The sequence below is a fragment of the Aspergillus uvarum genome, assembly GCF_003184745.1.
Source record: "Aspergillus uvarum CBS 121591 unplaced genomic scaffold BO82scaffold_23, whole genome shotgun sequence".
In the NCBI taxonomy this organism is placed as follows: domain Eukaryota; kingdom Fungi; phylum Ascomycota; class Eurotiomycetes; order Eurotiales; family Aspergillaceae; genus Aspergillus; species Aspergillus uvarum.
Window position 1 is genome coordinate 89,791 of NW_020291320.1, and position 23,112 is coordinate 112,902.

A 23,112-nucleotide genomic window follows, 5' to 3' on the forward strand; every position below is an offset into this window, starting at 1 on the left:
AGCATGTCACTGTCCTACTGGCGCATACTGGTGGTTTATGCAGGTCGGTGGAGACGTATTCCAGCGCTCTGACCTCAGTGACAATTGAGCATCTATATAAACGCTCTTTCGCACCCAGGCTGGGAGTGGCATCTTTCTAGGACCTGTTTTCAACTATCTTTGTTCGTCATAATGGAAGCATCGTGCTCAGTAGCTCCACCAGCTTTATCAACACCTCTAGTAGTTGGACTGCTAGTCGGGTTAGCCTTATTGTCCCAGACCTGGACTCGTTCCTTTCTCCAAACCGGCTTCAAATATCCTCTCAGGCAAACCAAGCTTCTTCCTCCCGAAGTGTTTCCAGAGCCCGAAGAGCCCATCGCGATCGGCAAAGAATCCGAATACCCTGCCGATTGGTGGACAGGAGTTAGCACATATGAACTCGAACGTCGCGCAGTCTTCAGTAAAGTAACCACCCCTCTCCGTCCGTCTCCTTCTCTCAGGTATCTAACACCTCAATCTCAGCATTGGCTCTGCCTCTCGCACCGCAGTCAATTCTCCAAACCAGGCGACTACCACGCCTTTACTGTCGCCGGATTCCCCATATTCCTGATTCTAGGCAAGGACGGCAAGCTCCGGGCCTTCCACAACGTGTGCCGCCATCGCGCATACCCGGTCACCCGGAAGGATCGCGGCTCGTCCACTGTTCTCGGCTGTCGGTACCACGGCTGGAGCTACAACAGTCTCGGGCAGCTCATCAAGGCGCCACATTTTGACGGGGTGACGGGGTTCGATCGCGCGCAGAATGCCCTGTTCGCTGTGCATACCTTTACGAGCCGGGCGGGCTTCGTGTTTGTGAACTTGGATGCCAACTTGACGGTCCCGCCGCCGGAGGTAGGGTTGCTTGATGAGTTTGCAGGGTCTGGTGAGATTGCACCGCGGTCGAGATGGGAAGGTAGGCAGACGGTTGAGGGTCAGGTCAATTGGAAGTTGTGTAGTAGGTAATAACTCATCCGAGGATTGGAGTTGTATTGCTGAGAGTGCTGTGTAGTGAGGGTTGCCGAGTCTTTGATCGAGAAGGGAAGTATAAGGAGTGCGGAAATCCAGCGCAAGTTCCCTTTTTGGTTGTTGGATAGGCTTGGGCACGCACAAGAGGGCGACGAAAGCATAAGCGTCTTCCCGATCACGACAGTCAAGACAATTGAGAGGACGGCATATTGGTTCACACTGACCTGCATCCCGGTGTCTGCGCAGAGGACTTCTTTCCGACTTGATTTGTACAACAGCAGCAGCAGCAGCAGCAGCACGAGGGTCTCTGAAACTGAAGCTATAGCGCAGGAGGCGGCTAATCAGCTCCAGAAAATAGTTGCTGAGCTGGAAACAGCATATCGCTCCAACCTTGAGAATACTAGGTATGACTCCACTGGTTCCATCACGATCAAAGTTGATAACTCGGTTTCCGCTAGCTCCGCATGCGTCAATCCTCAATCAGCTGCAAAGGATGCAGGTCAGTCGGCCAGTTAGCTTATTGAGACAGGACGTGCGAGAATCTTATCTGACGACATCCTGATAGGCACGCAACAAGCTGTCCTTGATGCACTGAAGGCCCATCTAAAGTTGGAAAGGCAACAAGGAACCGAAGTGTTCTCCGCCATGAGGAAGCCCAGGGAGAATGCAAGGCTTGCGCAGGCGGAGCAACGTAAGCCATATTCAGCCATAACCCTTGCTTGAGTAGATAATCGCTGACACAGTCGAAGTTTGCAAGGAGCTGGATTGTGTAGATCGAGGCCAGGACATGTCCTGGTGAGTCTGTACTGGAGAGATCTATTGATGTTAGTAGTTTCATTCACGATGATCAAAGGTATTAATTAAAGCAACCTGAAATGCGTTGCGCATGGTAGATTCAATGGCCAAGACATCCTCCATGTTGATAAGAGTGCTTAGTGGATTATATAGTGTACATACTTGCATTCTAGACCGTGCGGGTACCTCACTTTTGAGCGCAGACCCTGACTCTAGTGGTTTACAGTAAGGTGTGGTGGGCCCGGATCGAATTGACCAACAAGAATGAAGTCAGTCGGTCAAGGATCCGCTGGCGGCGTGTAAACCTTCCTTTTTCTCCCACCCCCACAGCTCCCTCCCCATACCTGCTCGTCATCGCCAAGTTACATACCCACTACTAAAACCTACCCCCCTGTCCGTTCGATTTTTTCTTCGTGGTCATATCTCTACTTCCTACCAAAGCATCCCTTGAAGCTTGATCATATATTTGGCTTGTGGATGGGCACTCCTTGATTGAAATCCTCAGCTACCCCAATCGGTCACAGCGCTAGGAGCCCAGATTAAGCGACTCCACGTGGCCTAGAACTACACGTCACTTCAGCCTTTCTTCGATATCGTCATGGCACTTCCCCCGATAGCCAAGGCAACTTTACAAGCCGCAGTAATCAATGCCGGTTCCAACGTCCTAGCGCAGGCGATCGGCGCCTACAAAGATGAAGTACGTACGGTCGCAATGTTCAGCTGTATGCGCCGCAAGGACTTGGGTTTTCTCCAGATGATACCGAGTCTGCAGCTGCAACGTAGCTAACACGACCCTACAGAGACCCTTTGAGCTTGACAGCCAAGCACTACTTCAGTTCACAACGTCCGCATTCATCCTCTCGCCCCTAACCTTCCTCTGGCTCGAAGGACTCGAGGCCAGGTTCCCTGGCCAGAAAGTGGTTCCGGCACCAAAGGCCAAAACGGAGGGTGCTGCAGAAGCGCAGACCAAACTGAACGTGACCAACACCGTTCTGAAGATCGTCATTGACCAGGTGGTGGGCGGTGCCTGGAACACTGTCGCCTTCATTACGACGATGGGGCTCCTGCGTGGCCAGGACTGGGAGACGATCACGCAGCAGATTCAGAATGTATGGTTGCTCCACCTTCGAAACAGCATAAAATCCCTGAATGGGCGATGGACTTGCTAACCCCTCCTGACTAGGATTTCTGGCCGATCCTGGTCGCGGGTTTCAAACTTTGGCCCTTTGTGTCAGTCTTGAACTTCACGGTGGTACCAGTGGATAAGCGACTGCTTGTTGGGAGTCTGTTTGGTGTTATCTGGGCGGTTTATCTTAGTCTTATTTCTGGTTAGATATGTTCTCATTTTGAGTGCATTTCTTGGAGCATGCATCTTCGACAGGGAGCACATACAACACATATCGAACAATGTCCAGGAAAGCATGCCATGTGATAGCCTTCGCTTTTTTTTTTTTTTTTTTTTTGGCACAAACCAGGCGGAAAAGACGTTGTTCATCAATGTTGTGAGCAAATGCGGCTTGATTGGGTGCCGCCAGATATGCTGGTCGTTTTGGAGACCCAGAAACATTGTGTGGTGAGACTATAGAGAAATGACGCCTTTCTGTATGGTTGTGTCTGTGGGGAAATCCCTTGGCGTCACGCTAAGCGTTCTGGTTGGAGGCTTCGGTCATGGATGATATTCGAAGCAGCATTGTTAGTTGCGGTACTCTACGCTGAAACAGCACGACAATGCAATCACCCTGATTCTTGCGACTCAGTCGAAGAATTGATTCAGGATTCAACCAACAATGAAGTGCACCTTATACCTGGTCCCCATCTTAGGGCCATCTAAAGGCGCCGTAGCAGAAGCTAACTCAAACTAATGTCTTTGAGTTTCATAGTTGATCTGGGGGCGAAAACATCTTCCCACATTTACAGGTACCATTGTCACCTGGTAACCTCTCCAAAGCAGCAAGCATGATTCAGCCCTGCTGCTGTCAAGTTTTCAGCAAGCATCTTTTCCCAGCATGCAGGAAGAGGACCATGCCTGGTTCCGAGCGGGAGTCCCTGGAGTATAACCCAATTCGGTATGGTGGAGTGGAGCAACCCTCTATTTATAGGAGGAACAACTGTCAGGTTCCATGCCAGTAGACAAGTAGAGTAGGAGTATCTGTAAGCCATGCCATGTCAAGTGATCCTCTGAACCTTCCAGGCTGGCTACGCCGTACAGTGACCCGCAAGACCCAGAGAGATGTTTGCCCGGCACTGATAATCGAGGCTTCAAGGCCGTCGATCTTTACCGAAAAACAAATCAAAGCAAGCAAGCCAGCCTTTGCTCTGAAAAGGCGTTGGCTGATTTTCAACTGTTCAACGGTGTGGCGGTTTGATCACCGTCCTGGAGAGGGATGCATGAACTCATCGTAGGTGCTTACAGTCTGATCCGACCCTGCATGAGAAAGGTGTTAAGGCTTAGAGCCATACCCTATCTCTTTTAAGATATTGCTCTTGGGTCAGAGTTGGTTGATTTCTCAACAGGGGGGCTGGATCTTTCCCGTGACTTTATGCAGGTCTTACATGCCGGTGTTCGAAAGTCTCAAGCGTGACGCTCTGAATACCTACACTTGACTTCTCTCCGGGTTGAGAAGATGCAACAAACTGCTCCAGGGGCATGTTGGGGAGAGTTTTATGCTATCGGAATCCGTTCAAATACAGGGACAAGCCAAGTCTCGCGTACAGTACAGACTACGGAGTGCCTGGGAACTGAAAAGAGTGTGTGGCACTGCCTCTTGATCCAGCCAGGAGATAAGTGCAGTGGCTGCGACATACGAAAAGTACATGTACATGCGGAGAAAGACACCGTGCAGTCTGCATCCTTGATACCCGCCGTACGGTACGGTAAAACCAGGCTTGCCAGGGATGGTTGAAGTTCCGATGGCTGAGCAGCTGGCGCAGCCAACATTTGCATTTCTGGTTTACTCGCGTTGGGTATGATCCGTTCTCTACTCTAGTCATGTAGATTTTACTATCTTTATCTACATTGATTCAAGAGTCTGCACTTGCAAGAATGAAGCCAGATGAATATTCTATGCTTACCACCCCCACCACTGTTCCTGCTTTGGTACGTACGGTGTGGTATTGTCTTTTTGGCCCCCGCGGTTCGACAATCCCGTCCTTCCCCATCCATGCCCGTGCCTTTTCCTCCCTCGTGTCGTGTTGTGTATTATCCACCTCCCGCCTATCAGCCTGCATGCTCATTAGTTGTTTACGCTGGCGTCATGTCGTTAGCACTTCACCTAACCTCTGCTAGACTCCTTCCTTACTTACATTCCTGGGTAAAGGGGGGGGTCGGAAGAAGTCGTCTCTCCTGCACGTGGAGACTAGACTTGCGTTGCTTTCTTAATCTTCTTTTATCCCACCGTCGCCCCCGCGCATTCAGTCGAGTCCCCTCACCCGAGAAGAACCTTGTCCGACTATCTACCTGAGTATCTGTCAGCAATACCTATTTCTTGCAAGGTCAGTTCATTCGCTGCTACCTGTCGCACACTCGACGTTAGAGCCTGGATGATCATTTATACGTTCCCCCTGCAATCTATTGTTTACCCCGAATTATCCGTCGGCGATAGTAAGCTGACTCTCGAATACGGGAATAAGGTCCATAAGTCGAGTGCGCTCAACTTACGAAAGCTGCCTACCATTCCGACTCCTCTTTCCTCGATCAGATACCTCGCTACTAGGTTCTGACTTAACACGCCAATTCGAAATTATCTCTTCTGTGTTCGAAATCGGTCCATAGGACTTAATTCGGAACGAGCGCAGTGTGACGGACAGGGAACCCCTCCGACGGTCGCATTAACCATGCCTGAGGGGCGGCTGGCATAAAGTACGTCCACGGCTGTGCGGTGTGGATTGACGCACTCGGTTTGCTCAACGAAGGTCAAGTGACTCCCAAAATATCTACTCTCTTATCCAGATCCCGAGTCTGGTATCATCTCGAGCGGGGCTCGGGTGGTTGTGACACCTAAGACACGAAGGTCGTTGCGGTTTTCCGAGATGAACACACTAGAGACGCTCGGTCACGCCTCTCAGCCAGCTGGGGTCAAAATGTTCAATATTCATGATCTCCACGGTCTAGACAAATCTAAGTCGGAGGATGCATCCTGGTCAGATATTGCGGAGGACGATGAAGACGACGACGACGAATCGATTTCACCCATGTTTGACAAGCCGCCATCGTGGTCAGGAACGCGCTGGGCTCGCTTCTTCCCGGAACTTGCTTCCCACTTTTCCCTGGCGGCTCCTACAAGCAATAACGCTCAAACACCATCGAGAACGAAGAGTGTTTTGACTCGTCCCCTGGACTCTCCGACGAGCTTGAAATCATCCGACTCGTCGGAAAGCAAAGGTCGACCGCCCTCTGTATCATCAGAAGAGACCACAGACAAACGATCGTCAGGATATACCCTAAGATCTTCGATCACGAGCCAAAGCTCCCTGAGCTTGTCTTCCGGGCGAGATTCTCCGTATTCAGTTCATGCTTCCTCACCCGATCTGTTGGGATCCTTCGAAGGCGATGTAACGTCACAGAATTCCCCACTTCGGACCATATCCAGGCACTCGTCAATAAAGGAGTTGAGAGACAAACCACTTCCCAAAGAACCGTCATTCCAAGTGCCACCATTGTTGGCCCGCCACAGATCCCACCACTTGGCCAGAAGCCGTGACACTGGGCATAGCAACTATAGGTCTCTAAAGTCACCCTCGCTGCCTGATATTCAGGAGAACTATCATCGTCCGTCGCTGTCCAAAGCTGCCGGACCACCGGAACAGAGCATGACTCGTCTCACAGAATCGCAGCAAACAAACACATTTACTTCCCATAGACATCTACACTACTCTGGTGGGAATTTGCAGATGCGTAGAGAAAGCATGGGCACGATGGCTACAAGGCTAAGACCAATGTCTCCTATGAGTATCCATGATGTGCAGCAGGCTGTTAAAGCTCAATCCCGCGAGGGGTTGAGTCTGACAAAGAAAGACTCCAAGAACAAAAGGCCGTTCTCTTTTGGTTTGCCGGGCCTCAACCACTGGTCTAGCCGACCCGAGTTTCTACCTTCTGGTAGCCCTTTCACCGCGTCAGCACAAGACTCCACTTCGCACTCATCTTATCTTACTCGAGATGAGGACAAAGGTGAAGTTGCCGAACTTCCCGGTTCCCCTGTTACAGTTTCGAATATTACCCCAGCATCCAATGACAGCACGCAGGAGCTATTTCCAACAGTGTCGTCCCTGAAGACAAAGGGAATTGGCGATTCCGGTTTCATGGGGCCGGCACCACCTCAGTCCACAGCAAAGAAAATGAACGAGAGTGCCAATCATAGTCCGAGATATATTAAGCTGAATGATGCGTTTGTTGAGGGATCGTCAGAGAAATACTTTGTGTCATACAGCAAGTATGGGAGCGTGGCTACAAATACGTCTCGACGCCGAAATGCTTCGCAGGCTCCGACCATATATGAGCTCGATGCCAATCCTGCCGTATCGCAAAGCAAAAAATCAAGCGACACTACGCACACTAGTCAACCCCTTCCAGAAGGAATGCGCAACACATTGCCTGAGGCTATTGTCCTAACGATTTTGCGACAAGTTGACTCGCTCGATGACCTCTTTAGTATTTCGTTGATCTGCAAAAGCTTCTACCGCGCGTTCAAAGACCATGAGTTGGAGTTAATCAAGAACGCTGTTTTCGCCATGTCGCCACCTGCGTGGGAATTGCGCGAGATGAGTCCCCCCTGGGGTACAGAGTGGCAGGTACTCGTTGACCCCGATGCTCCTGTCCCCGAGTATACTCCGGCCCTCTACCTCAAACACTACGCGCAGGATATCTGTACCGTCGCCCAGCTGAAGTCCATCATCCTAGCCCGATGTTCGTCGTTTTTGCGACCGGATACGATTCGTGGGCTGTCTGGCCTCGACGATGTCTGTGCGACCGAGGTTGACGAAGCCTTCTGGCGGGTCTGGACGTTTTGCCGTTTATTTGGCTGCGGCAAGCACAGAGAGGGTGATATCGCCGGACAAATGGCATGGCTTGAAGGCGGGGTAAATGCCACCGATCAGCGTGTCTCTGTGGCACAGTCGATCACTGATCATTTCGACATGGGTAGCGTCTTGTTTGAGCCGCCCATAGGGTTTGGACGTGGTAACACGGGCGGTTTATCGCAGAGGCAGCTACATAGCATGACTGAAATCTGGACCTGCCTTGGCGTACTGCTTCAGCCCATGCATGGAAAAGTTAGGATGGCACGAGAGGTGGGAGTGTTTGAAGGACACAATGTGAAAGAAAATGCCACTGCAAAGGAGGAAGCAGTTCTAGGTAAGTCGATAACCTGCTCTGACTGCATCCTTGATCTTGAATATGTTTAACTAAGCTAAAATGGGGCATGAATAGAGGAGTGGACCCATTATATCCTTACGCTTGGTCTATCAGCAGTATTGACCCTCGGGTCGATCACAACGGACGAGAATACCGTTTTGGCTAATTTCCGGAAAGCCCAATCTTTGGGGCTGACGAACTGGCTGTCTTCGGACACCGTTGCCACCCGGTCATCGTTCTTGCGGGACGCTGTATCGAAAGCTTATAAGCCACGGGGAGGGACCCGCTCCGAGTCGTCATCCTCCCGAGCACCTAGTCCGTTCAATAACTCCCCTTTGAGCGACAACCCTGTGACAGGTAACCCTTCGCTGGACATGCAGCGCCGCAGACAAGCAGCCTACTCGGTGCAGCTCAAGTTTCAGAAACAGCAATCCATGAACCTGCCCAAGCCACCTCCGCTCGTAGAAGAGCGACCGATTTCCCATTATGAAATGATCATCAGTCGCCTAGAAGCTCAATCACGCGGGCCAGCCCGAACGGAGAGCCTGGTCTCTCCTCCACGGCCCAGTCCCACCGTGCCAGCCCCAAACCAGCGAAGCACTGCGCCTGTTTTTCGACACCCGCAAGTCCAAGACCCAACGGACAAAGCCATGGATCTGCTGGTTCGAGAGCTAGGCTTCAAGGAAGAAGACGCCAAATGGGCCCTGAAGATCACAGACAGCGGCGAGGGGATCAATGCCAGTGCCGCGGTCTCCTTGCTCAAGCGGGAGCACCGGAATCGACAAGAAGGCCAAGGACGTCGAACTCCACCCAGTGACAGTCTCCTGTCGTCGGTCATCAACAGTCCTGAGTCCAGGACTTCGGGGTGGAAATGGGCCAAATCGTTGTAGGTGCATATATTGACCGAGTTGGGAAGGGATTTGGGTAATTCGGAGTTTTAGTCTATCAGGATGGTTGCTCGTATCAAGCACTAGCCTTGCATGTTGGAGTTTCTTTTCTCAGCCTCGGTGTTCTTCTGTGTGGGGTTGATACCACCGTCTTTACATTTTTGTATACTGTCTCATTGATTGCAGGTCTGCGATGTGATGACGGATTCATGAGCCCTGCCTGACATGTAGAAATACTATCAGTTATGTGAATACAAGGGAGTACAATAATGGATGTTTAGCGTAAAGCTCAATCTTACCCGTGACTCCCCTTTCAACAGCCCAAGTAGGCAAGATCTATCCAGGTCAGGTCCATTGACTGCAGTGGCAGATTATTGCTGCAGCCGCTCCGCTCACATGGTTGCCATACATAACTACTCTCCACGAACCGAGACCACGAGAACTTAACTCAACGTATTCACAAATTTCGAACAGAACCAGCACAAATGAATGTGTCATCCAGAGAAACCGCCACCGTCAAACCGGCTGCCTCACCTGCCGCGCCCGTCGCGACAAGTGCCGACCCAGCTGTCTCTGCCTCCGCCGCGAAACAGCCAGAGTCGAATACCATGGTTACGAACCTGACACCGGGATGGATCACTCTTAGGTGTAACAATTGTGATCAATAGTGTGAGCTGAACAGGTGGCCATGCGGGGTTTCGACGCATCCGTCTAGAGAAGAAGAATTGAGCTAGTCAACTGTGCTATTGGCTCTTGACATAGCGGATTAACAAAGGACGAATTCATCGAGATTGCAAACATGAAGCCGGAATCCATCATCCTTGCTGTCATCGTACCATTGGCACTCTCCACTGCTGTGCCCGACAAGAAAGATATTGACATTGATGACTTGAACCAGAAAGAAGTCCTTGATCCGCCTAAAGTATGCAAGCTTAAGGCTCCACGACAGCACTGGACTTTTCCTTGCGCTTGTTCAGAGGATTCTGGAACCTGGACCAAGAGTTCAAACATTAGGCTTGTATGCCACAGCAAGGACAAATTTAATAAGTGAGTGATCGAGTTTTCTGCGCCGGGTCCGGAAATATGATGATCAAATACTCAATTGACATCGGGCAGCTGGTGGTATCAGACCAAAGCCGGAGAATGGGTCCAAAACATGTTTGGGCAGTGCGAGAGTAAGTAGCCTATCCATACCTGTCAATACTATTGAGCTGCTTCAATATCACTGATTCTTCTCATATCAGATCCTACTGCTATCAAAGGCCAGCCAGACTGCGAACTCTAAGCACCAAGCCAACTTTCAGCCGAGATTCTGCTTAACCGAACAACTCATCAATAGCACAAACTTGAATGAGCCCGCTACATCGCTTTAAGATGTCTATTAAACAAACCTCAATCCACCAGAAGCAACAAGTATTAACAAAAAGTTGTTCCTGTGTTGAACCAACTAGGCAAGGAAGGTGTTTTTGACAAGGCTTGGCTCTCAATAAGTTCCTTCAATTGTACTGTTACTGAATTTCGCTCCCGATACTCCAAATATGAATCATGTCGTATCAAGTGACCGATGAAGTGTATGAAGATGAAACCCGTAGTGATGTACTATCTATCGTCATTAGAAGGACTCCAGTTACACACAAGTCTAGCTTGAAACCACCTAGAACAATGGACTCGCTGCCAGGCTAGATACCTCTAATACAAGAGGCCTCTCCGCGGACCTCACAAAGGCTGAAAACCTCATGTCCATAGCCCCAAGCCCCAGCCTCTCTGACCACAGATACACGACCACCAGGAACGGGATCACGACTGTAAATGCACCTCCCACCGCACACACATCCCCGTATTCTTCACGACGTTTCTCCACGGAGGAATCGTTTTTCCTTGGTTCAACAACCCTTTCTACCTGGTGGCCGGGTCGGTCGGCACAACGTCATTAGTTAACCCTTCTTAGTCGACTGATTTTCCGCGGCCATGAAGGCGTGGCTAGTACAGGGAGTGAGCCGAGCAGACTGGGCCTGGTCGTTCTTCTTGGGTTGTACTCCGTAGTGCGCACCTGGATGGGAGACTAGAAGCCCAAGGAGGTTCTTAGAGATCAAGGTGTAGAGTTTCTATTTTAAGTGGCGTGGAAGTAGCCCTAGAGATAGCCCGATCCGGATTGACTCCTACGAGTTGACGTAATACGAGCACGGGTGGCTGTACAGACATTGGTAAGCCAGGTCGAGGGATATCTGAATAAGTGACCGATTGCTCGTTCTGGCCTTGTCACTGCATGGATCATCCACCTTCGAAGGGACTAAAGGGTTGTAGCATCATCTATTCAACTCAAACATCCCCAGGCAGTGATTGTCAACCATCGCCCTGGAACGACCTCGGGTAAAGAAGCATTAGATATAGATTGGAAGATCCTTGTGGCAGGGTCAGTCAAACCTTGTGTTTGCATGGCTTGGACGCCCCCTGTCCTTACCAGCGGGAATTGTGCGTCGCACACTTACACTTTGCTAGGGATCTACAGAGCAGCGTGAAGTGATTGCGTGGTATATGCAAGAATCTGGTTGACCTTAGATGACAGCTTTTCAGTCAAGCGACGCATTGATAGACAGACAATCCGGTCGGCATTGCGCGATAAGGGCTGAACTTTAAAGCTGCCCGCCCATCGGCTCCCTTCAGGTACGGTTCCAAGTACAGTACAAGAAACAAACTCTAGGACTCTTGTCTCAAAGCGCTAGTAAACCTTCAATAAGAGAAAAGAGTATTCATGGGAAGATTCTAGCGTTATTCGCCATCCATTCTTCGAGGGCTTTAGCTAGATGTACCTGCAGATTCTGTCTCATCAAGTCCAGAATTTGGTAGCTCAGAGAAAAGGTTTGGAATGTGCTGTGCGATCTTGAGGGTTCAGGATCGCGTCCGATCACGGCCGATTCGATAGGAGAATGATAGAGAGCCACCACAATCAGCTTCCTGCCACGCTTCTGGAAGACAAAAAAAAGGGTTCCCAAGCCAGGACACGACTATTGCCGGAGCTATCTTATAAACCGGTCAATTATTGGCAAAATCGGACCCGCGTTGCCGGATTTGTGATATATCACTTGTCCTTCGGGAAAACGCGCACTCGAAACGCGTCGATCGCGGAACGAGGAAAGAACAGTTCGATTTCTTTCCCCCCAGACCCAATATGACAGATGAATGGGCCACGGAACTCTCAAAATCTGATCTATCGGGTTCGTTTAGTCTGTTCGTGGAAGTGGTTCAGTCATGCGGTGAACGATTGACAAGTTGCTGAGATGTGAGCTGCTTGTATCTCCCGGCTCCTGGAGGGAGAAGAAGCTCCATGCAAGGGGGGTAGTCTGTTATTGGAAGGGGAGCGAAACGAGGGGAGCAGCTCGAAAAAAGGTCGACAGACATTTTTGTAGACTCTGTATGGAGATAGGATACAATACGAGAGGAGAGGATGGAAAAAGCAACAAGTGAAGTGACGTTGGATGGTGAAGCAAGAAGGAGACCGACACCCCCTCTCTTCCCTCCTTCCCTCTTCTTTCTTCTTCCCTCCCACCACCACCACCACCACCACCACCACCAGTCATCACCACCAAAACAACAGAACACAACCACCGCATCCACCTTCATTCAGCCCGCTTGAAACTTCGTTTCCACACGACCCATGCGAGGGATGATGAGTCCCGACCACGCTAGAGCCGACCCTCTCTCCCCCCAGTTCCTCCTTGAAACCACCCAAGTATGCGGCACTACCGTTTACTGTGGGAAGGAAGGACGAATCCACCGAGTTTGACCTGCATATGTATGCATGGAGCATGTATGCACGCGCCAAAACCTTCGGCCTTCCAGTTCATTGAAAATGACGCCTCACCCACTCTGGCCTTGACGCTTGCTTTTCTCTTTCAAACTTTGTCTACTTGACACTCGAAACAGTCGTCATTTCTCGACGCTGTCTGTCTCTGTTGTGTCTTTTTGTCGAACCCTCACGTCCTCCCTCCTTTGTTCGGTACCCCTCCCTCTCCTCTTGCCCCCAAGATGGCTGTAGATTATGCTTCCTACACAAACACGGTGCATAGGTGAGGACACCCACCCTACATCGCAGCAGCAGCTCATTAATGGTCGGTCAGCAACGTCATTGACCAGCAACTATCACCGACGGATGCGAAGCGGCAGTACGACAAAGAGATCATCCTCGGCAATTCTGCCCACGGCGCCCCCAGCAGACTATTCCACACCAAGACCCGCATACTGAGAGGTTCAGACGTCCTTTTATCGTTGGCTGGCAGATCCACGAATGGTGCGTTATCGTCCTCGGATACCGACATTGCATGACAGACAGTCTGGATTGTAATCGCAACTAACCTAATCTCAACCTCAGCAGAATCGACAGATGATGTACAAGCAGGGGTAGAGAACTTTAAGAAAGTCTTACATTTATTCCCACCTTTTCACGATGACGATGGAGACACATTCGGTGCTGAGGATATTGAATGTCCTGACTGCGATGCGATATTCTCCTCACCGTACGACTGACTGCCTTTTTATGAGTGGTAGATGAACGGGATCTGACTAGCATACAGCAACGAACTGAAACAGCACTATTTGACGAAATACTGTCCCGGGACCGCAGTCGCGGTATACGTGATGACTCGAGATCGGTATTGTTCCCTGTATACCGTCTCTTCCGGATACCAGTATACTGATGGCGCATTCCATTGCAGATTGATCACCAAAGGCTATCGTATGGAGAAGCGTCTGATACCAGTCAACTGTCGCCCGATTCGGTTCTTCTGCGACTACTGTGATAAGATCTTTACCTTCGGGGAGGAGGATGAGAAGCCAGATCGTCAACCTAGTACGGATTCATGCTGTCGTCTGTTGGAAAGGCAACTGACAGGCTGTCGCAGATGCGTCTCTCTATGTCAATTGCAAACATTGCGGAGAGAAGTGCAATGTCTCGTATGTTATGCCTTGAGCCTCGCGTTTAAATGTCTTATGACAAGTACTCACTTTAGTGCTAGGTATCAACCTATATTGAACGATCCCCGCGATGACATCAGCCCACGCGACATACAGAGGGAGATAGGGAATGTCTGCCACAGTCGAAGTCCCAGTATAGCTCAGAGACCATCAATGGGCTCGAAGTTCCCGGTCCCCCCGGGGACGAATATGGATCAGCAGTCCTTTACCAGAAAAGCGAGGAAGTTACGAGATTCATGGTCATTCCGAAGTCTGTTGGCCTTCCCCGCCCCGTCATTGCAGGCCTCGTTTGCTGACTCGAACTAGAGATGTCACAGAGTGATGAAGATGAGCTGATCGCCATTAGCTTTGCCGGGTTATATGATTTAGAACGAGGTAAGAGCCCTTTGATCTGGCGGGTTCGAGCTACCACTGACCAAGCAGTTCACGCGCCGAATGGCATATACCACCAAATAGAAAATAATAACGAAAGCCAAATGAATCAGTCAACGATGAGCTTTGATTCAAATGGTAGATCCACATGATATGGAAATTAGGTGTCGATGCATAATCTAACTTTGTATCCAGGACTGAATGACGCTTTATTCAATGAACCAAGGAAGATAATGTGTGAAGACGAAGACCGGCATACTTCGAATGAAGATGGATTGATGGATGATACGAATGATCAAAAAGCACAGCCTACATCATCCCGAAGACAATCCTTCTTACAGAGATTGTTTGGACGAAAAGTGCCAAAGGGTTCGTACGCAAACGTCCACGATTCACGTTGAATTCTGACGGTTCATAGGAGTGTCAAGAGCACGATCCGCCAGCAGCCGTGGCAAGAACATAATCAGAAGAGCAAATACGATACGTTTCTCATTTGTCACCAAGTACACTCGGAGCGAAAGCCGAGCGACAAGCCGAGCGACAAGCCGAGCGACAGCGCGTACAAGCGAAAGAGACTCGATAGATGCACGCACGCAGGAGACCACGGAGCCGAAACACGAATCCGCCGCAGATGCTGAGTACATTGCCTTGCTGCGGAACTCCCAGAACGTTTTCATCCATACTCAGTATATCAACGGTGGTGCTGTCGTTCATGATGCTTCTGGCCGCCAGCGTATCATCAAGATTGACGAGGTTGCGCAGGTCTTCTTACATATAAAAGAGGAGCTATCTTCCGCAAACTCTTGGTCCCGTATGCTAACCACCAGGATGCGAGCCGAGAGCGCGTTAAAGCAAGGGAACGGACAAGCAGCAGTAGTTGAGTACCATGATGCTTTAAAACTTCTCGAAGATGCGCCGGTCCTGGACATTGACAAACAATCGCGGGCGACAATGTTGCATGCTTTGGGCCAAGCTTATCACGGTCTGGATATGGCTGCAGAGTCTGAGGCATGCTATCTTGAGGCCCTGGGACTTTACAAGCGTACATACGGACGCGATCATCCCAAGAACTTCGCGCTTCTGCATGATCTAGGAGCCCTTTGCGAGAGGGACGGATATGCTACAGAGGCGTCGGCTTTATACGAGCGATCGTTCGCAGGTCGGCTGAAGACACTCGGGCACAACGCCCCGGACACATTGAGTAGCATGCAGGATCTTGCCTCTTTGAAAGTGCACTTGGGCGATCTCGAATCTGCCCTTCTTTTACTCGAGAAGGCGGTTCCGGCGCTTGACACTGTCTTTGGCCTCCAGAACGCAACAACTTTGAATGCAATGAATCAACTATCGCACTTGTACCAAAAGCTTGGCCTGAACAAAGAGGCTCGGACGATTTGCGGGCGGACCATTCCTCACTGCAAATCATTCTTTGGTATAGTGAGCCCCATCACCAGGGAGGCAGTAGTGCGGTATCTCCAAAGCTCCGACAACTTCGATTTCCCTATCGAGATCAAGGAAATCCTCGATTATTATCAACACTCGCGTGACCAGGACGCACTGAGGGTTGTTCATCGTTTGGGGAGGTCATTCATGGACGCCGGCCTGAATCGCGATGCGGCCGATTTGTTCGAGGCTCTGGTCGAAGACTTTCTCGCTGCCAAAGGCCCTGAAGCCCCGGAGACATTCGATGCTCTGAGCGCGCTTTGCGTTTCTTGGGAGCACCTCGACTCGGTGGACAAAGCCATTCTCGCGTACAAACAGCTTGTACACATGGCTAGCAGAACACCCGAAGACCACCACGCTCGGAAGCGCATAACTTACGCGGAAAAGAGGATTTCGGAACTCAACCGACGGCGCGATACTCTCGCAGCGGAACGAAAGGAATGGAGTCTCCATGAGCCAGCAGCGTGTGAGAGCTGCGGCGATCCCACGACTGTACTATGCAAAAGTAAGTGCCATTCATATCAGCAATTGGAAAAGTAGTGAAGCTAACAATTAACTCCAGCATGCAGAATCTTTCGCTTCTGCAGCGAGTCCTGCCACAAATCTGGCATTGACGCTCATCTACCACTCTGCATCCCCTCTGTGTCGCTCCGTGAATCTAAATCCCTAGCCGTCAAGCCCAAATGCCCCGTTTCGACGCGCGACCAAGCTCTCGCGAAGATCCGGAGTCTCGACAGCACCAAGCCCGTCAACATCACCGCAAGCTTCACTTTCTACCTGGATCCGCGCAACTTCACCACCTTCCGCATGAAACTCAACTCCAGGGCCAACACCATCATCCTCTTTTCCCTTGACACCGACATCCGCTACACCATTCTTGACGCCCTCCCACCACCATCCAGCCACAAGTCTCACCCCGGCAACACCGCTCCCCTCTCCACCAAGTCCACGGGGGGCGTCAACTGGATCTCCCCCGAGCGCCAAGAATCCATCGTCTACGTCCCTCCAACGTCCGACGCGGACGCCACCCAAAACGCGCAAGACGAAGCGCGCTACGTTCTTGTCACTCCGGGTAAGGAGATGCTCCGCTCCGTCATCGACAAGCGGGTGCGGGTGCGCGGCAGCTCTGGCGAGAAAGAGCGGTTCCAGGCCCTCGACCTGCCCAACCACGAACTCATCGAGTATGCCCAGGGCCTCTTGCTGACGGGATACTTGGGTGAGGCGTTCATGTATGTTCTCGAGTGGGTTTGACACAAACAACACTTTTGATTCGTTTCTTCTTACTTAGCGAGACCTTTTGTGTTTTTCTTTGGGGCAGTGTTGATTTGAGCATGGGATACACTCTTTTGCAAATGAATGATTCTTCTTCCTTTCTTGGTTGTGTTATATACATATATACTTGGATAATTTAATATGTGCCGTACATTCCTCCACGTAGGATTGGGGTTGGAAGAAGAGTGAATGCAGCTTTTCACCCCTTAAGCTTTCGTCTGTCAAGGTAGTGGTTAACTTGTGATGATGAGCAAGATACTATTAACAGTGGTATCATTGATACAAATTTAGAAGTATGGGATCCAAGAAACACAGAAGGGAGATCCACCGACGTCGGTAAGTACACTTATTGCCTCCTTGGTCATTCCCTTTAATCACTTCACTGCTCCAATTTCATCCGGGGTATAGGTCAGGCGGCCAACTATCAATCCGCAAGGCAGAGTGCTTTGCTTTTCTTGAGATTGCTCCCCATTCTTTTATGGTAGGGGACGGAGATCCCAGGGTCTTTGAGCGTGTGTGTACACTTCCGAAGGGTTGCGATTCTAATATTGGGGAGGCATTCTAGTTGTCGAGCAGGCTATTTGCTCCCCTTTCTCCTTTTATTGGGGGCTGGAGGGAGAGCTGGTGAAATCTGGAGCACTTGTCGGATTACCTCGGTGTGGTTGGGATTGGGGTGCGGGGAAAGGAAGTGATGTTCGGTGCCATCGTGGCTGCACGAGTAGGACGAATGCGATTTGTTCTTTTGTTTCCGTCCATAGGGCAAGAGATGTCATTCTTGTGTGTGTAGAGTCATTGACTGTCCTATCCTGAGATAATTGAGTGTTTCAATGGTTATGACTAGAAGAGCCTACCTACCTAGCTAGCTTTGGTGTCTATCAAGCCGTCTACAACCAGAGTATTAGAATTCAATCGATTTGAGATTGATTTGAAGTTAATTCGTTGGATCTGAACATTATATCTCAGCATCATATTCGAACACTAGGTCCTCACATCGGATCCCGGCAATAGCCTGAAAAGAACAGGCAGACAGGGAGGTCAACCAGGACCCTCCCGAACACCCGAGATAGAATTGATCCCCGATATGCTCGAGGGAGAAAGCAAATCGGTGAATAGATATAAGTAAATCACACGAATTGAAAGTAGAAAGTGAACCCCCGCGGATGCACCAGGTTGAAAGTGGGCGATGTGAAGGTCACATGAAAGGCTGTCGTGTCTTGATAAGACACCAAAATAAAGGAATTGAAAGACCTGTTCGCCTAGCCAATGCAAATGTAGATCAAGACATTGGGGGGGGAATGATGGAGGCCAAAAATATTTGCTGCGCAGAAAACCACTTTTTGTATGCACCTACCTGTCTCTTTGGTGACGAGACGAAACCGAATCCAACATGCAAGAAACCCCCGGGTAATGAACGGCCAACGCCAGTGCTAGTGAACAGAGCAGATAATCAAGAGAGGGAAGAAGAGGAGGGAAGGTAGGTTTCGGATGTCGGGGTGTATGAAGAGATGAAGGAATGTGAACTTTGCAACGGTTTAACGTCTTCCAAGTCCGCGCAGAGCGATGCGTCGGCTGGAGCCGACGGTTCCCAGGTCGCTGATACTCCGGGATTTCGAAATCACGGGAGGGGGCGCCTTTTCGGGAGCGGGCTCCGGCTCCTGGGGCGCGAGGCCGTAAGTGTAAGGGCGCAGGGATGAGCTCCTTCGAGCTTGTCCGAGTACGTCTTCCACCCATGCCTCGCTCTCGGCGCTGATCGAGACGTGCCTGGGACGCGGCCCTGCGAGACCGAGGGGAACCGTGTGGTTAACATTGCCTGCGGCGGTGTTCGTGGGAGAATACGAAGACCCATGCCGGAACTCGCTTGCTGAGAACGCGCCCATCGAGGCGTTGGACGACGTTGACAGTCGCCGTCGCGAGGAGACAGTTGACATGGGCGAATACGAAGTACTCAGTACGTCGCCAGGGTTGGAAGAGCGGAACTCGGTCATATCCGACACGTTGGAGGTCCGTCGGGTTTTGCGGACAGCTAATGATGACCCTGGCCGGTTACTGAGGACAGAAGGCGGTCGTGACGGGGTTCTCCGTCCGCTGGCAGTGGGCGCCAATTTATTTCTAGGTGGAGACGGAGGCGAGGTGCGAGAAAGCTCCTGGACCTCAACCAGAGGCGTGTCTGAAACATGTCGGCGTCCGTGATGGACGGCGAATTCTCTCAGGTACTCTGCGAAATCTGCCCATCCACCACCAACACGAACCATGACGCGCTCGCCGTTCTCGCCCACTGACCGGACGAACAGCTTGGTGGGGGCCGACTTGCCACCCCGGTGCAGATGGTAGAGCTTCACGGAACTCTCCTCTGGAGCGTGTGCATGGGAATAGCGCCGGCGGGAAACGGCGGGGGTGATGGTCAATGACGGAGTAGGTGTGCCACTACGAGCTGGCGAGCCCTGAGGAGAGACAGAGCGAAAGCGCTCCCTTTGTTTCAATGGGTAAGATGATGTCGAATGTCCATCGTGTTCATGGGCGTCCGCAGACACTAGGTGAATCTGCGCATCGAGGGCAGTCAGGATAGAGGAAATCTTTTCATCCAAATAGTCCTTGGGCTTTCTCATCTGCGGGGTTGGGGTTGACGCCCGCGACGCAGTCTTGAGGAAGGCTGGGATGGATGAAGAGTCATCATTAGATCGAGCTTCCGATCGGTATGCTCCGATGCTTTCAAGACTAGGATGTGAGGTCAACTGTCTCTTCAGACGCGTTGTGTTTGAATGTTCTAGGGGCGCTGCCGGGGCCTTGGGGACCGATGCTGTTGGGCTAGCGTTCTTAGTATGCTCCCAAGCTTCACGCAGCGTCTTTGCAATGCCATCTGTCCCCTGTTTGGGGTTCCCACCACGAGTGACCTCGGGTGACTGAGTGGCAGAACGTCGCGTTGTTTTGGTCGAGATCGAAGATGCAGCGGCTTGAGGCGTTAAAGAGGATTTCTTCGGGCCAGAGTGTAGGCTAGGAAACACTTCCTTGGGCCTACCGGTAGTTGCAGTGCCTTCAGGTTCCCTGCTGCTCTCGTCTCCAAAGGTTAACTCTAACCTTTCATTGATGAAGCGCTGCAAGGGAAGACTGAGATTTCGGTTGTGAGCGAAATCCGTATGCGGAGAAGCCTTCTGACTATCAAGGCGGAAGAGGCGGTCTTCTCGCAGCGTATGGTCGCTACCGGGTGCTACAGGATCAGATGACTGGTAGCCGGCCTGGAAGGGTGGGGGGGTTTCAAGAAGCAAAGGAGTTCCGTTAGATGAGGATTCGTGCGGTCCACGCCTCTCCGGGCTTGATACAAGCGAAGGATAGTCCGAGATAGAAGAAGCAATCGACCTGCGCCTGTGGCGAGAGTCTGCGTGCTCTGGCTCAAAGATCAGAGGACCCGGTCGAGTCTTGGACAATTTGATCGGACTTTCAAGAGGCTTTTTGGGAGTCGGATCGTCCGTAGCTTCCTTCAGCGTTAGAGAAGAAGTCCGGGGTGGGAGCTCTTCGTCACTGCTTGCAACTACCGACTTTGCTGAAGTTCCGGGGGAATCAGAGCTGAAGGCGGAAATCGAGTTTGTACCACTGGGTGGCTTTGTTGTCGGCACCTCGGCCAGGTCGTTCTGACCAATCTGATTGGTCAATGCGGATTCTTCATCCAGATTCGATGACGGCGGTAGATTTTCACAGTGTTGATCGTAGGGTTTCAAGTTTGTGGTGGAAGGTGAAGAGTCCTCTTCAATTTTGGGGGTGTCTACCCCTTGCACATGGGGGGACATGGATAAATTCTTGGGCCGCCGTATGATTACGCTCCCAGTGTCTGTCTGCGGGCTGCTTGGTGGCTGTAGGCTATCTTCTGGAAGAGTTAGACTAGAAGATTTATGCGTGGGGCATGGATGGCCGATCTCTTCTGCAGCCGAAGGCATGTCTGGTTCGATGGTTGGTAGAAGCTTATCCGGTTCCTCTGAGACGCGCTCGATTTCCTGTTTGCAGGGATGGATTTCTTGGTCCGAAGAAACCTCCTCGCAAGCTAGAGATTTTTGCTCTTCCGTACCAGGATTGACTGGCTGTACGTCAAGACGGTCGGATGTATCTTGAGCGCGAATTGCTTCATTATGAGGCATTTCGTTGCCAAGGGAGTTCTCGGGACTTTGCATGCAGGGCTTTTCATCCGAGCCCACCGCATCAGGAGAGGTAGGTAGTTGTGTTCCAAACGCATGAACATCCTCCTCCTGTTCGACGCTAGTCGTAGAAGAGGCAAGTGTGACAGGACGAGATGTTGAATCAATGGAAGTTTGGGAAACGTTGGGGGTCGCATTGCTGGAAACAAACTCAGCGGGGATGTTGGTCGCTTCCGAAAGCGCAGGTGAAGCCGTACAATCCAGGCTCAAGGGAGCCACTTCGATGACCGATGGTAAACTCGTATCTTCCTGGCAACTCGTTCCTTGATAAGGAGGCGCGGCCTCCACAGGAGTATTGAGTTCTTCTTCGTCGATGGTTTCCATAGGGAAAGTGTGAGATGTCTGTACAACGGGAGCAGACGATCCGTGAGAGTGGTCCTCGTTGCGAGGAGAATCACTAGACAATTGTTTGGACACGTCGTTTTCTATGTCGAGGTTGATGCTGGTCTTCGAGATAAACGTCATGCGCTGCCACTCGTTCTCAACGGTACGTTGTTCTGCTTGCATGGTCCAAGAGCCAAACTCTGATTCGATACCTTCAAGATCATCGATCCAGCTGTCGGGAATAGAATCTTCGCACTCGTCCAAGGCGTCAAGCACGCAATCCAATCTTCGGCCAGCCGACACAACAGTGGCTTCCAATTGGGAGCGCTTCGCATGATAGTTGGACCGGGAAAACAACGGATCCTTCTCGCTAGGAGGATCGGAAGACTTTAAGAGGTTCAAGGCAGCCTCCAACTCAGAGCGGGCGAGGCGCAAGCTGCGAAGCAAAACGGGAATCTGTCGCAGAACCAAGAGACGAACGTCCCAAATTGAGAGCAAGGTCGTTAGGCGCGATAGAAGAGGCAGAGCTCGGAGAATAGTGGCAGTGATGACGGCAGTGAAATCGCTTAACTGGACGTAAGACAGTTGAGGAGGGACGGATAAGCTACTGTTGGCTGACGAGGGCCGAGACCGGGCCGGAATGTGGGCATTGAGAACGTGCTCTTTGAGCTCGTCCATATCTAGCACGTCCAATTCGTCTCGGATTTCCTCAATGCGCTTCTCGTGTTCCTCTACCACGGCGGCGGGCAGGCTACCGTAGTAATCCTCGTCGGTCGCATCGGACGGAGGGATGAAGCCCAATCCCTTCTCATCACCGGTCTGTTTCGGCCAATTCCATGACTGGAGTTCCTTGTACCACCGGTTCAATTTCTGAGCGACAACTGCTGCGCGAATTGCGAGGGCTCTTTCCGCTGGGGAGACCTGAGCGATACTTCTGGACAGGATATCATGGGCGACTCGTTCGTTTTTGGGGACGGCATTGGTGGAGGTGAGCGCTTGGAGAGTCGACTCGGGTGAAAGACTCCCGAGGAGGGGATCGGTATGTTCATAATCGGGGATCGGTCGATTCGGAGATCGAGATCGCGGTGGGTTGCGGTGGTAGATTGGCGAGGGAAGGGGAGCGACGCGACTACTGGCCATGTCGGAAGAGGACGGCAATCGCCGGGAGAGGACCAGATCGGAGTTGTCGCAAAAGATCAGTAGTGAGGTTTAAGTGATGGAGGTCGGGTCGCAATGTCGAAGGTCGAAGAGAGAGAATATAGCTGAAGAGCAAGCATGCTGACGCGATCCCGCCAAAGTCTATAGAAGAGGAGGGGAAGAAGGTCGAGTTTTTGGTTCGAGGTTCGAGATGAGTCGAAATGTCGTAATAGACGGGAGGATGCGGAGGTGAAATGAAGGAATTAAAGTCCGAATCAGGCCGACACAGTTTGATAATGCACCCAATGGTAGAAAGAATGTATGAGGGCCAGAGGAAAGGTTAAGATCGGGCGGAAATTAATGAAGAGGTGCAAGAGGGGAGAGTGAGATCTATGGG

The 23,112-nt window shown here is 51.2% G+C and overlaps 8 protein-coding genes across 8 annotated transcripts; 6 read left to right on the forward strand and 2 right to left on the reverse strand.

Moving 5' to 3' along the window:
- Positions 1-170: 170 nt before the first annotated feature.
- Positions 171-1,783, forward strand: BO82DRAFT_334130 (putative iron-sulfur cluster-binding protein; the record flags this gene model as incomplete). The annotated part of the gene is made up of 5 exons (XM_025633250.1): positions 171-444; positions 502-970; positions 1,028-1,388; positions 1,524-1,675; positions 1,734-1,783. Coding segments are annotated over 5 exons (1,306 nt in total), but the record flags the coding sequence as incomplete, so codon positions are not given.
- Positions 1,784-2,134: 351 nt separating this feature from the next.
- Positions 2,135-3,241, forward strand: BO82DRAFT_391684 (Mpv17/PMP22 family protein). Its single transcript, XM_025638582.1, has 3 exons — positions 2,135-2,476; positions 2,580-2,888; positions 2,963-3,241. Exons 1-3 carry the CDS (start codon positions 2,378-2,380, stop codon positions 3,110-3,112), a joined length of 558 nt encoding a protein of 185 aa, XP_025492452.1. The 5' UTR covers positions 2,135-2,377; the 3' UTR covers positions 3,113-3,241.
- Positions 3,242-4,750: 1,509 nt separating this feature from the next.
- BO82DRAFT_64736 (uncharacterized protein) lies at positions 4,751-5,524 on the forward strand. The gene has a single exon (XM_025641427.1). The coding sequence runs from the start codon at positions 4,833-4,835 to the stop codon at positions 5,238-5,240; it is 408 nt and encodes a 135-aa protein (XP_025492453.1). The 5' UTR covers positions 4,751-4,832; the 3' UTR covers positions 5,241-5,524.
- Positions 5,525-5,922: 398 nt separating this feature from the next.
- Positions 5,923-8,997, forward strand: BO82DRAFT_253816 (F-box protein; the record flags this gene model as incomplete). Its single annotated transcript, XM_025630894.1, has 2 exons — positions 5,923-8,128; positions 8,204-8,997. Coding segments are annotated over 2 exons (3,000 nt in total), but the record flags the coding sequence as incomplete, so codon positions are not given.
- Positions 8,998-9,814: 817 nt separating this feature from the next.
- On the forward strand, positions 9,815-10,300 carry BO82DRAFT_364297 (uncharacterized protein; the record flags this gene model as incomplete). Its single annotated transcript, XM_025636941.1, has 3 exons — positions 9,815-10,062; positions 10,132-10,190; positions 10,260-10,300. The coding sequence occupies 3 exons, from the start codon at positions 9,815-9,817 to the stop codon at positions 10,298-10,300; spliced, it is 348 nt and encodes a 115-aa protein (XP_025492455.1).
- Positions 10,301-12,574: 2,274 nt separating this feature from the next.
- Positions 12,575-13,185, reverse strand: BO82DRAFT_353820 (uncharacterized protein). The gene has a single exon (XM_025635059.1). The coding sequence runs from the start codon at positions 12,821-12,823 to the stop codon at positions 12,593-12,595; it is 231 nt and encodes a 76-aa protein (XP_025492456.1). The 5' UTR covers positions 12,824-13,185; the 3' UTR covers positions 12,575-12,592.
- BO82DRAFT_431804 (uncharacterized protein) lies at positions 12,575-17,217 on the forward strand. Its single transcript, XM_025640738.1, has 12 exons — positions 12,575-13,082; positions 13,134-13,303; positions 13,385-13,529; positions 13,587-13,664; positions 13,728-13,861; positions 13,914-13,965; positions 14,028-14,236; positions 14,293-14,361; positions 14,410-14,496; positions 14,554-14,727; positions 14,777-16,303; positions 16,361-17,217. The coding sequence occupies exons 1-12, from the start codon at positions 13,042-13,044 to the stop codon at positions 17,047-17,049; spliced, it is 3,375 nt and encodes a 1,124-aa protein (XP_025492457.1). The 5' UTR covers positions 12,575-13,041; the 3' UTR covers positions 17,050-17,217.
- Positions 17,218-18,602: 1,385 nt separating this feature from the next.
- Positions 18,603-22,718, reverse strand: BO82DRAFT_282154 (GAS2 domain protein; the record flags this gene model as incomplete). Its single annotated transcript, XM_025631358.1, has 1 exon — positions 18,603-22,718. The coding sequence occupies one exon, from the start codon at positions 22,716-22,718 to the stop codon at positions 18,603-18,605; it is 4,116 nt and encodes a 1,371-aa protein (XP_025492458.1).
- Positions 22,719-23,112: the final 394 nt, after the last annotated feature.

What these genes read in the sequence shown, in the direction of transcription:
- BO82DRAFT_64736 (XM_025641427.1), top strand. Translation starts at nt 4,833, where the DNA reads ATGAATATTCTATGCTTACCACCCCCACCACTGTTCCTGCTTTGGTAC.
- BO82DRAFT_391684 (XM_025638582.1), top strand. Translation starts at nt 2,378, where the DNA reads ATGGCACTTCCCCCGATAGCCAAGGCAACTTTACAAGCCGCAGTAATC. An exon ending in TCGGCGCCTACAAAGATGAA is followed by an intron (nt 2,477 to 2,579) that starts GTACGTACGGTC and finishes ACGACCCTACAG; the next exon opens with AGACCCTTTGAGCTTGACAG. An exon ending in TCACGCAGCAGATTCAGAAT is followed by an intron (nt 2,889 to 2,962) that starts GTATGGTTGCTC and finishes CCTCCTGACTAG; the next exon opens with GATTTCTGGCCGATCCTGGT.
- BO82DRAFT_353820 (XM_025635059.1), bottom strand. Translation starts at nt 12,823, where the DNA reads ATGCTCCATGCATACATATGCAGGTCAAACTCGGTGGATTCGTCCTTC.
- BO82DRAFT_431804 (XM_025640738.1), top strand. Translation starts at nt 13,042, where the DNA reads ATGGCTGTAGATTATGCTTCCTACACAAACACGGTGCATAG. An exon ending in TACGTGATGACTCGAGATCG is followed by an intron (nt 13,665 to 13,727) that starts GTATTGTTCCCT and finishes ATTCCATTGCAG; the next exon opens with ATTGATCACCAAAGGCTATC. An exon ending in TGGACGAAAAGTGCCAAAGG is followed by an intron (nt 14,728 to 14,776) that starts GTTCGTACGCAA and finishes GACGGTTCATAG; the next exon opens with GAGTGTCAAGAGCACGATCC.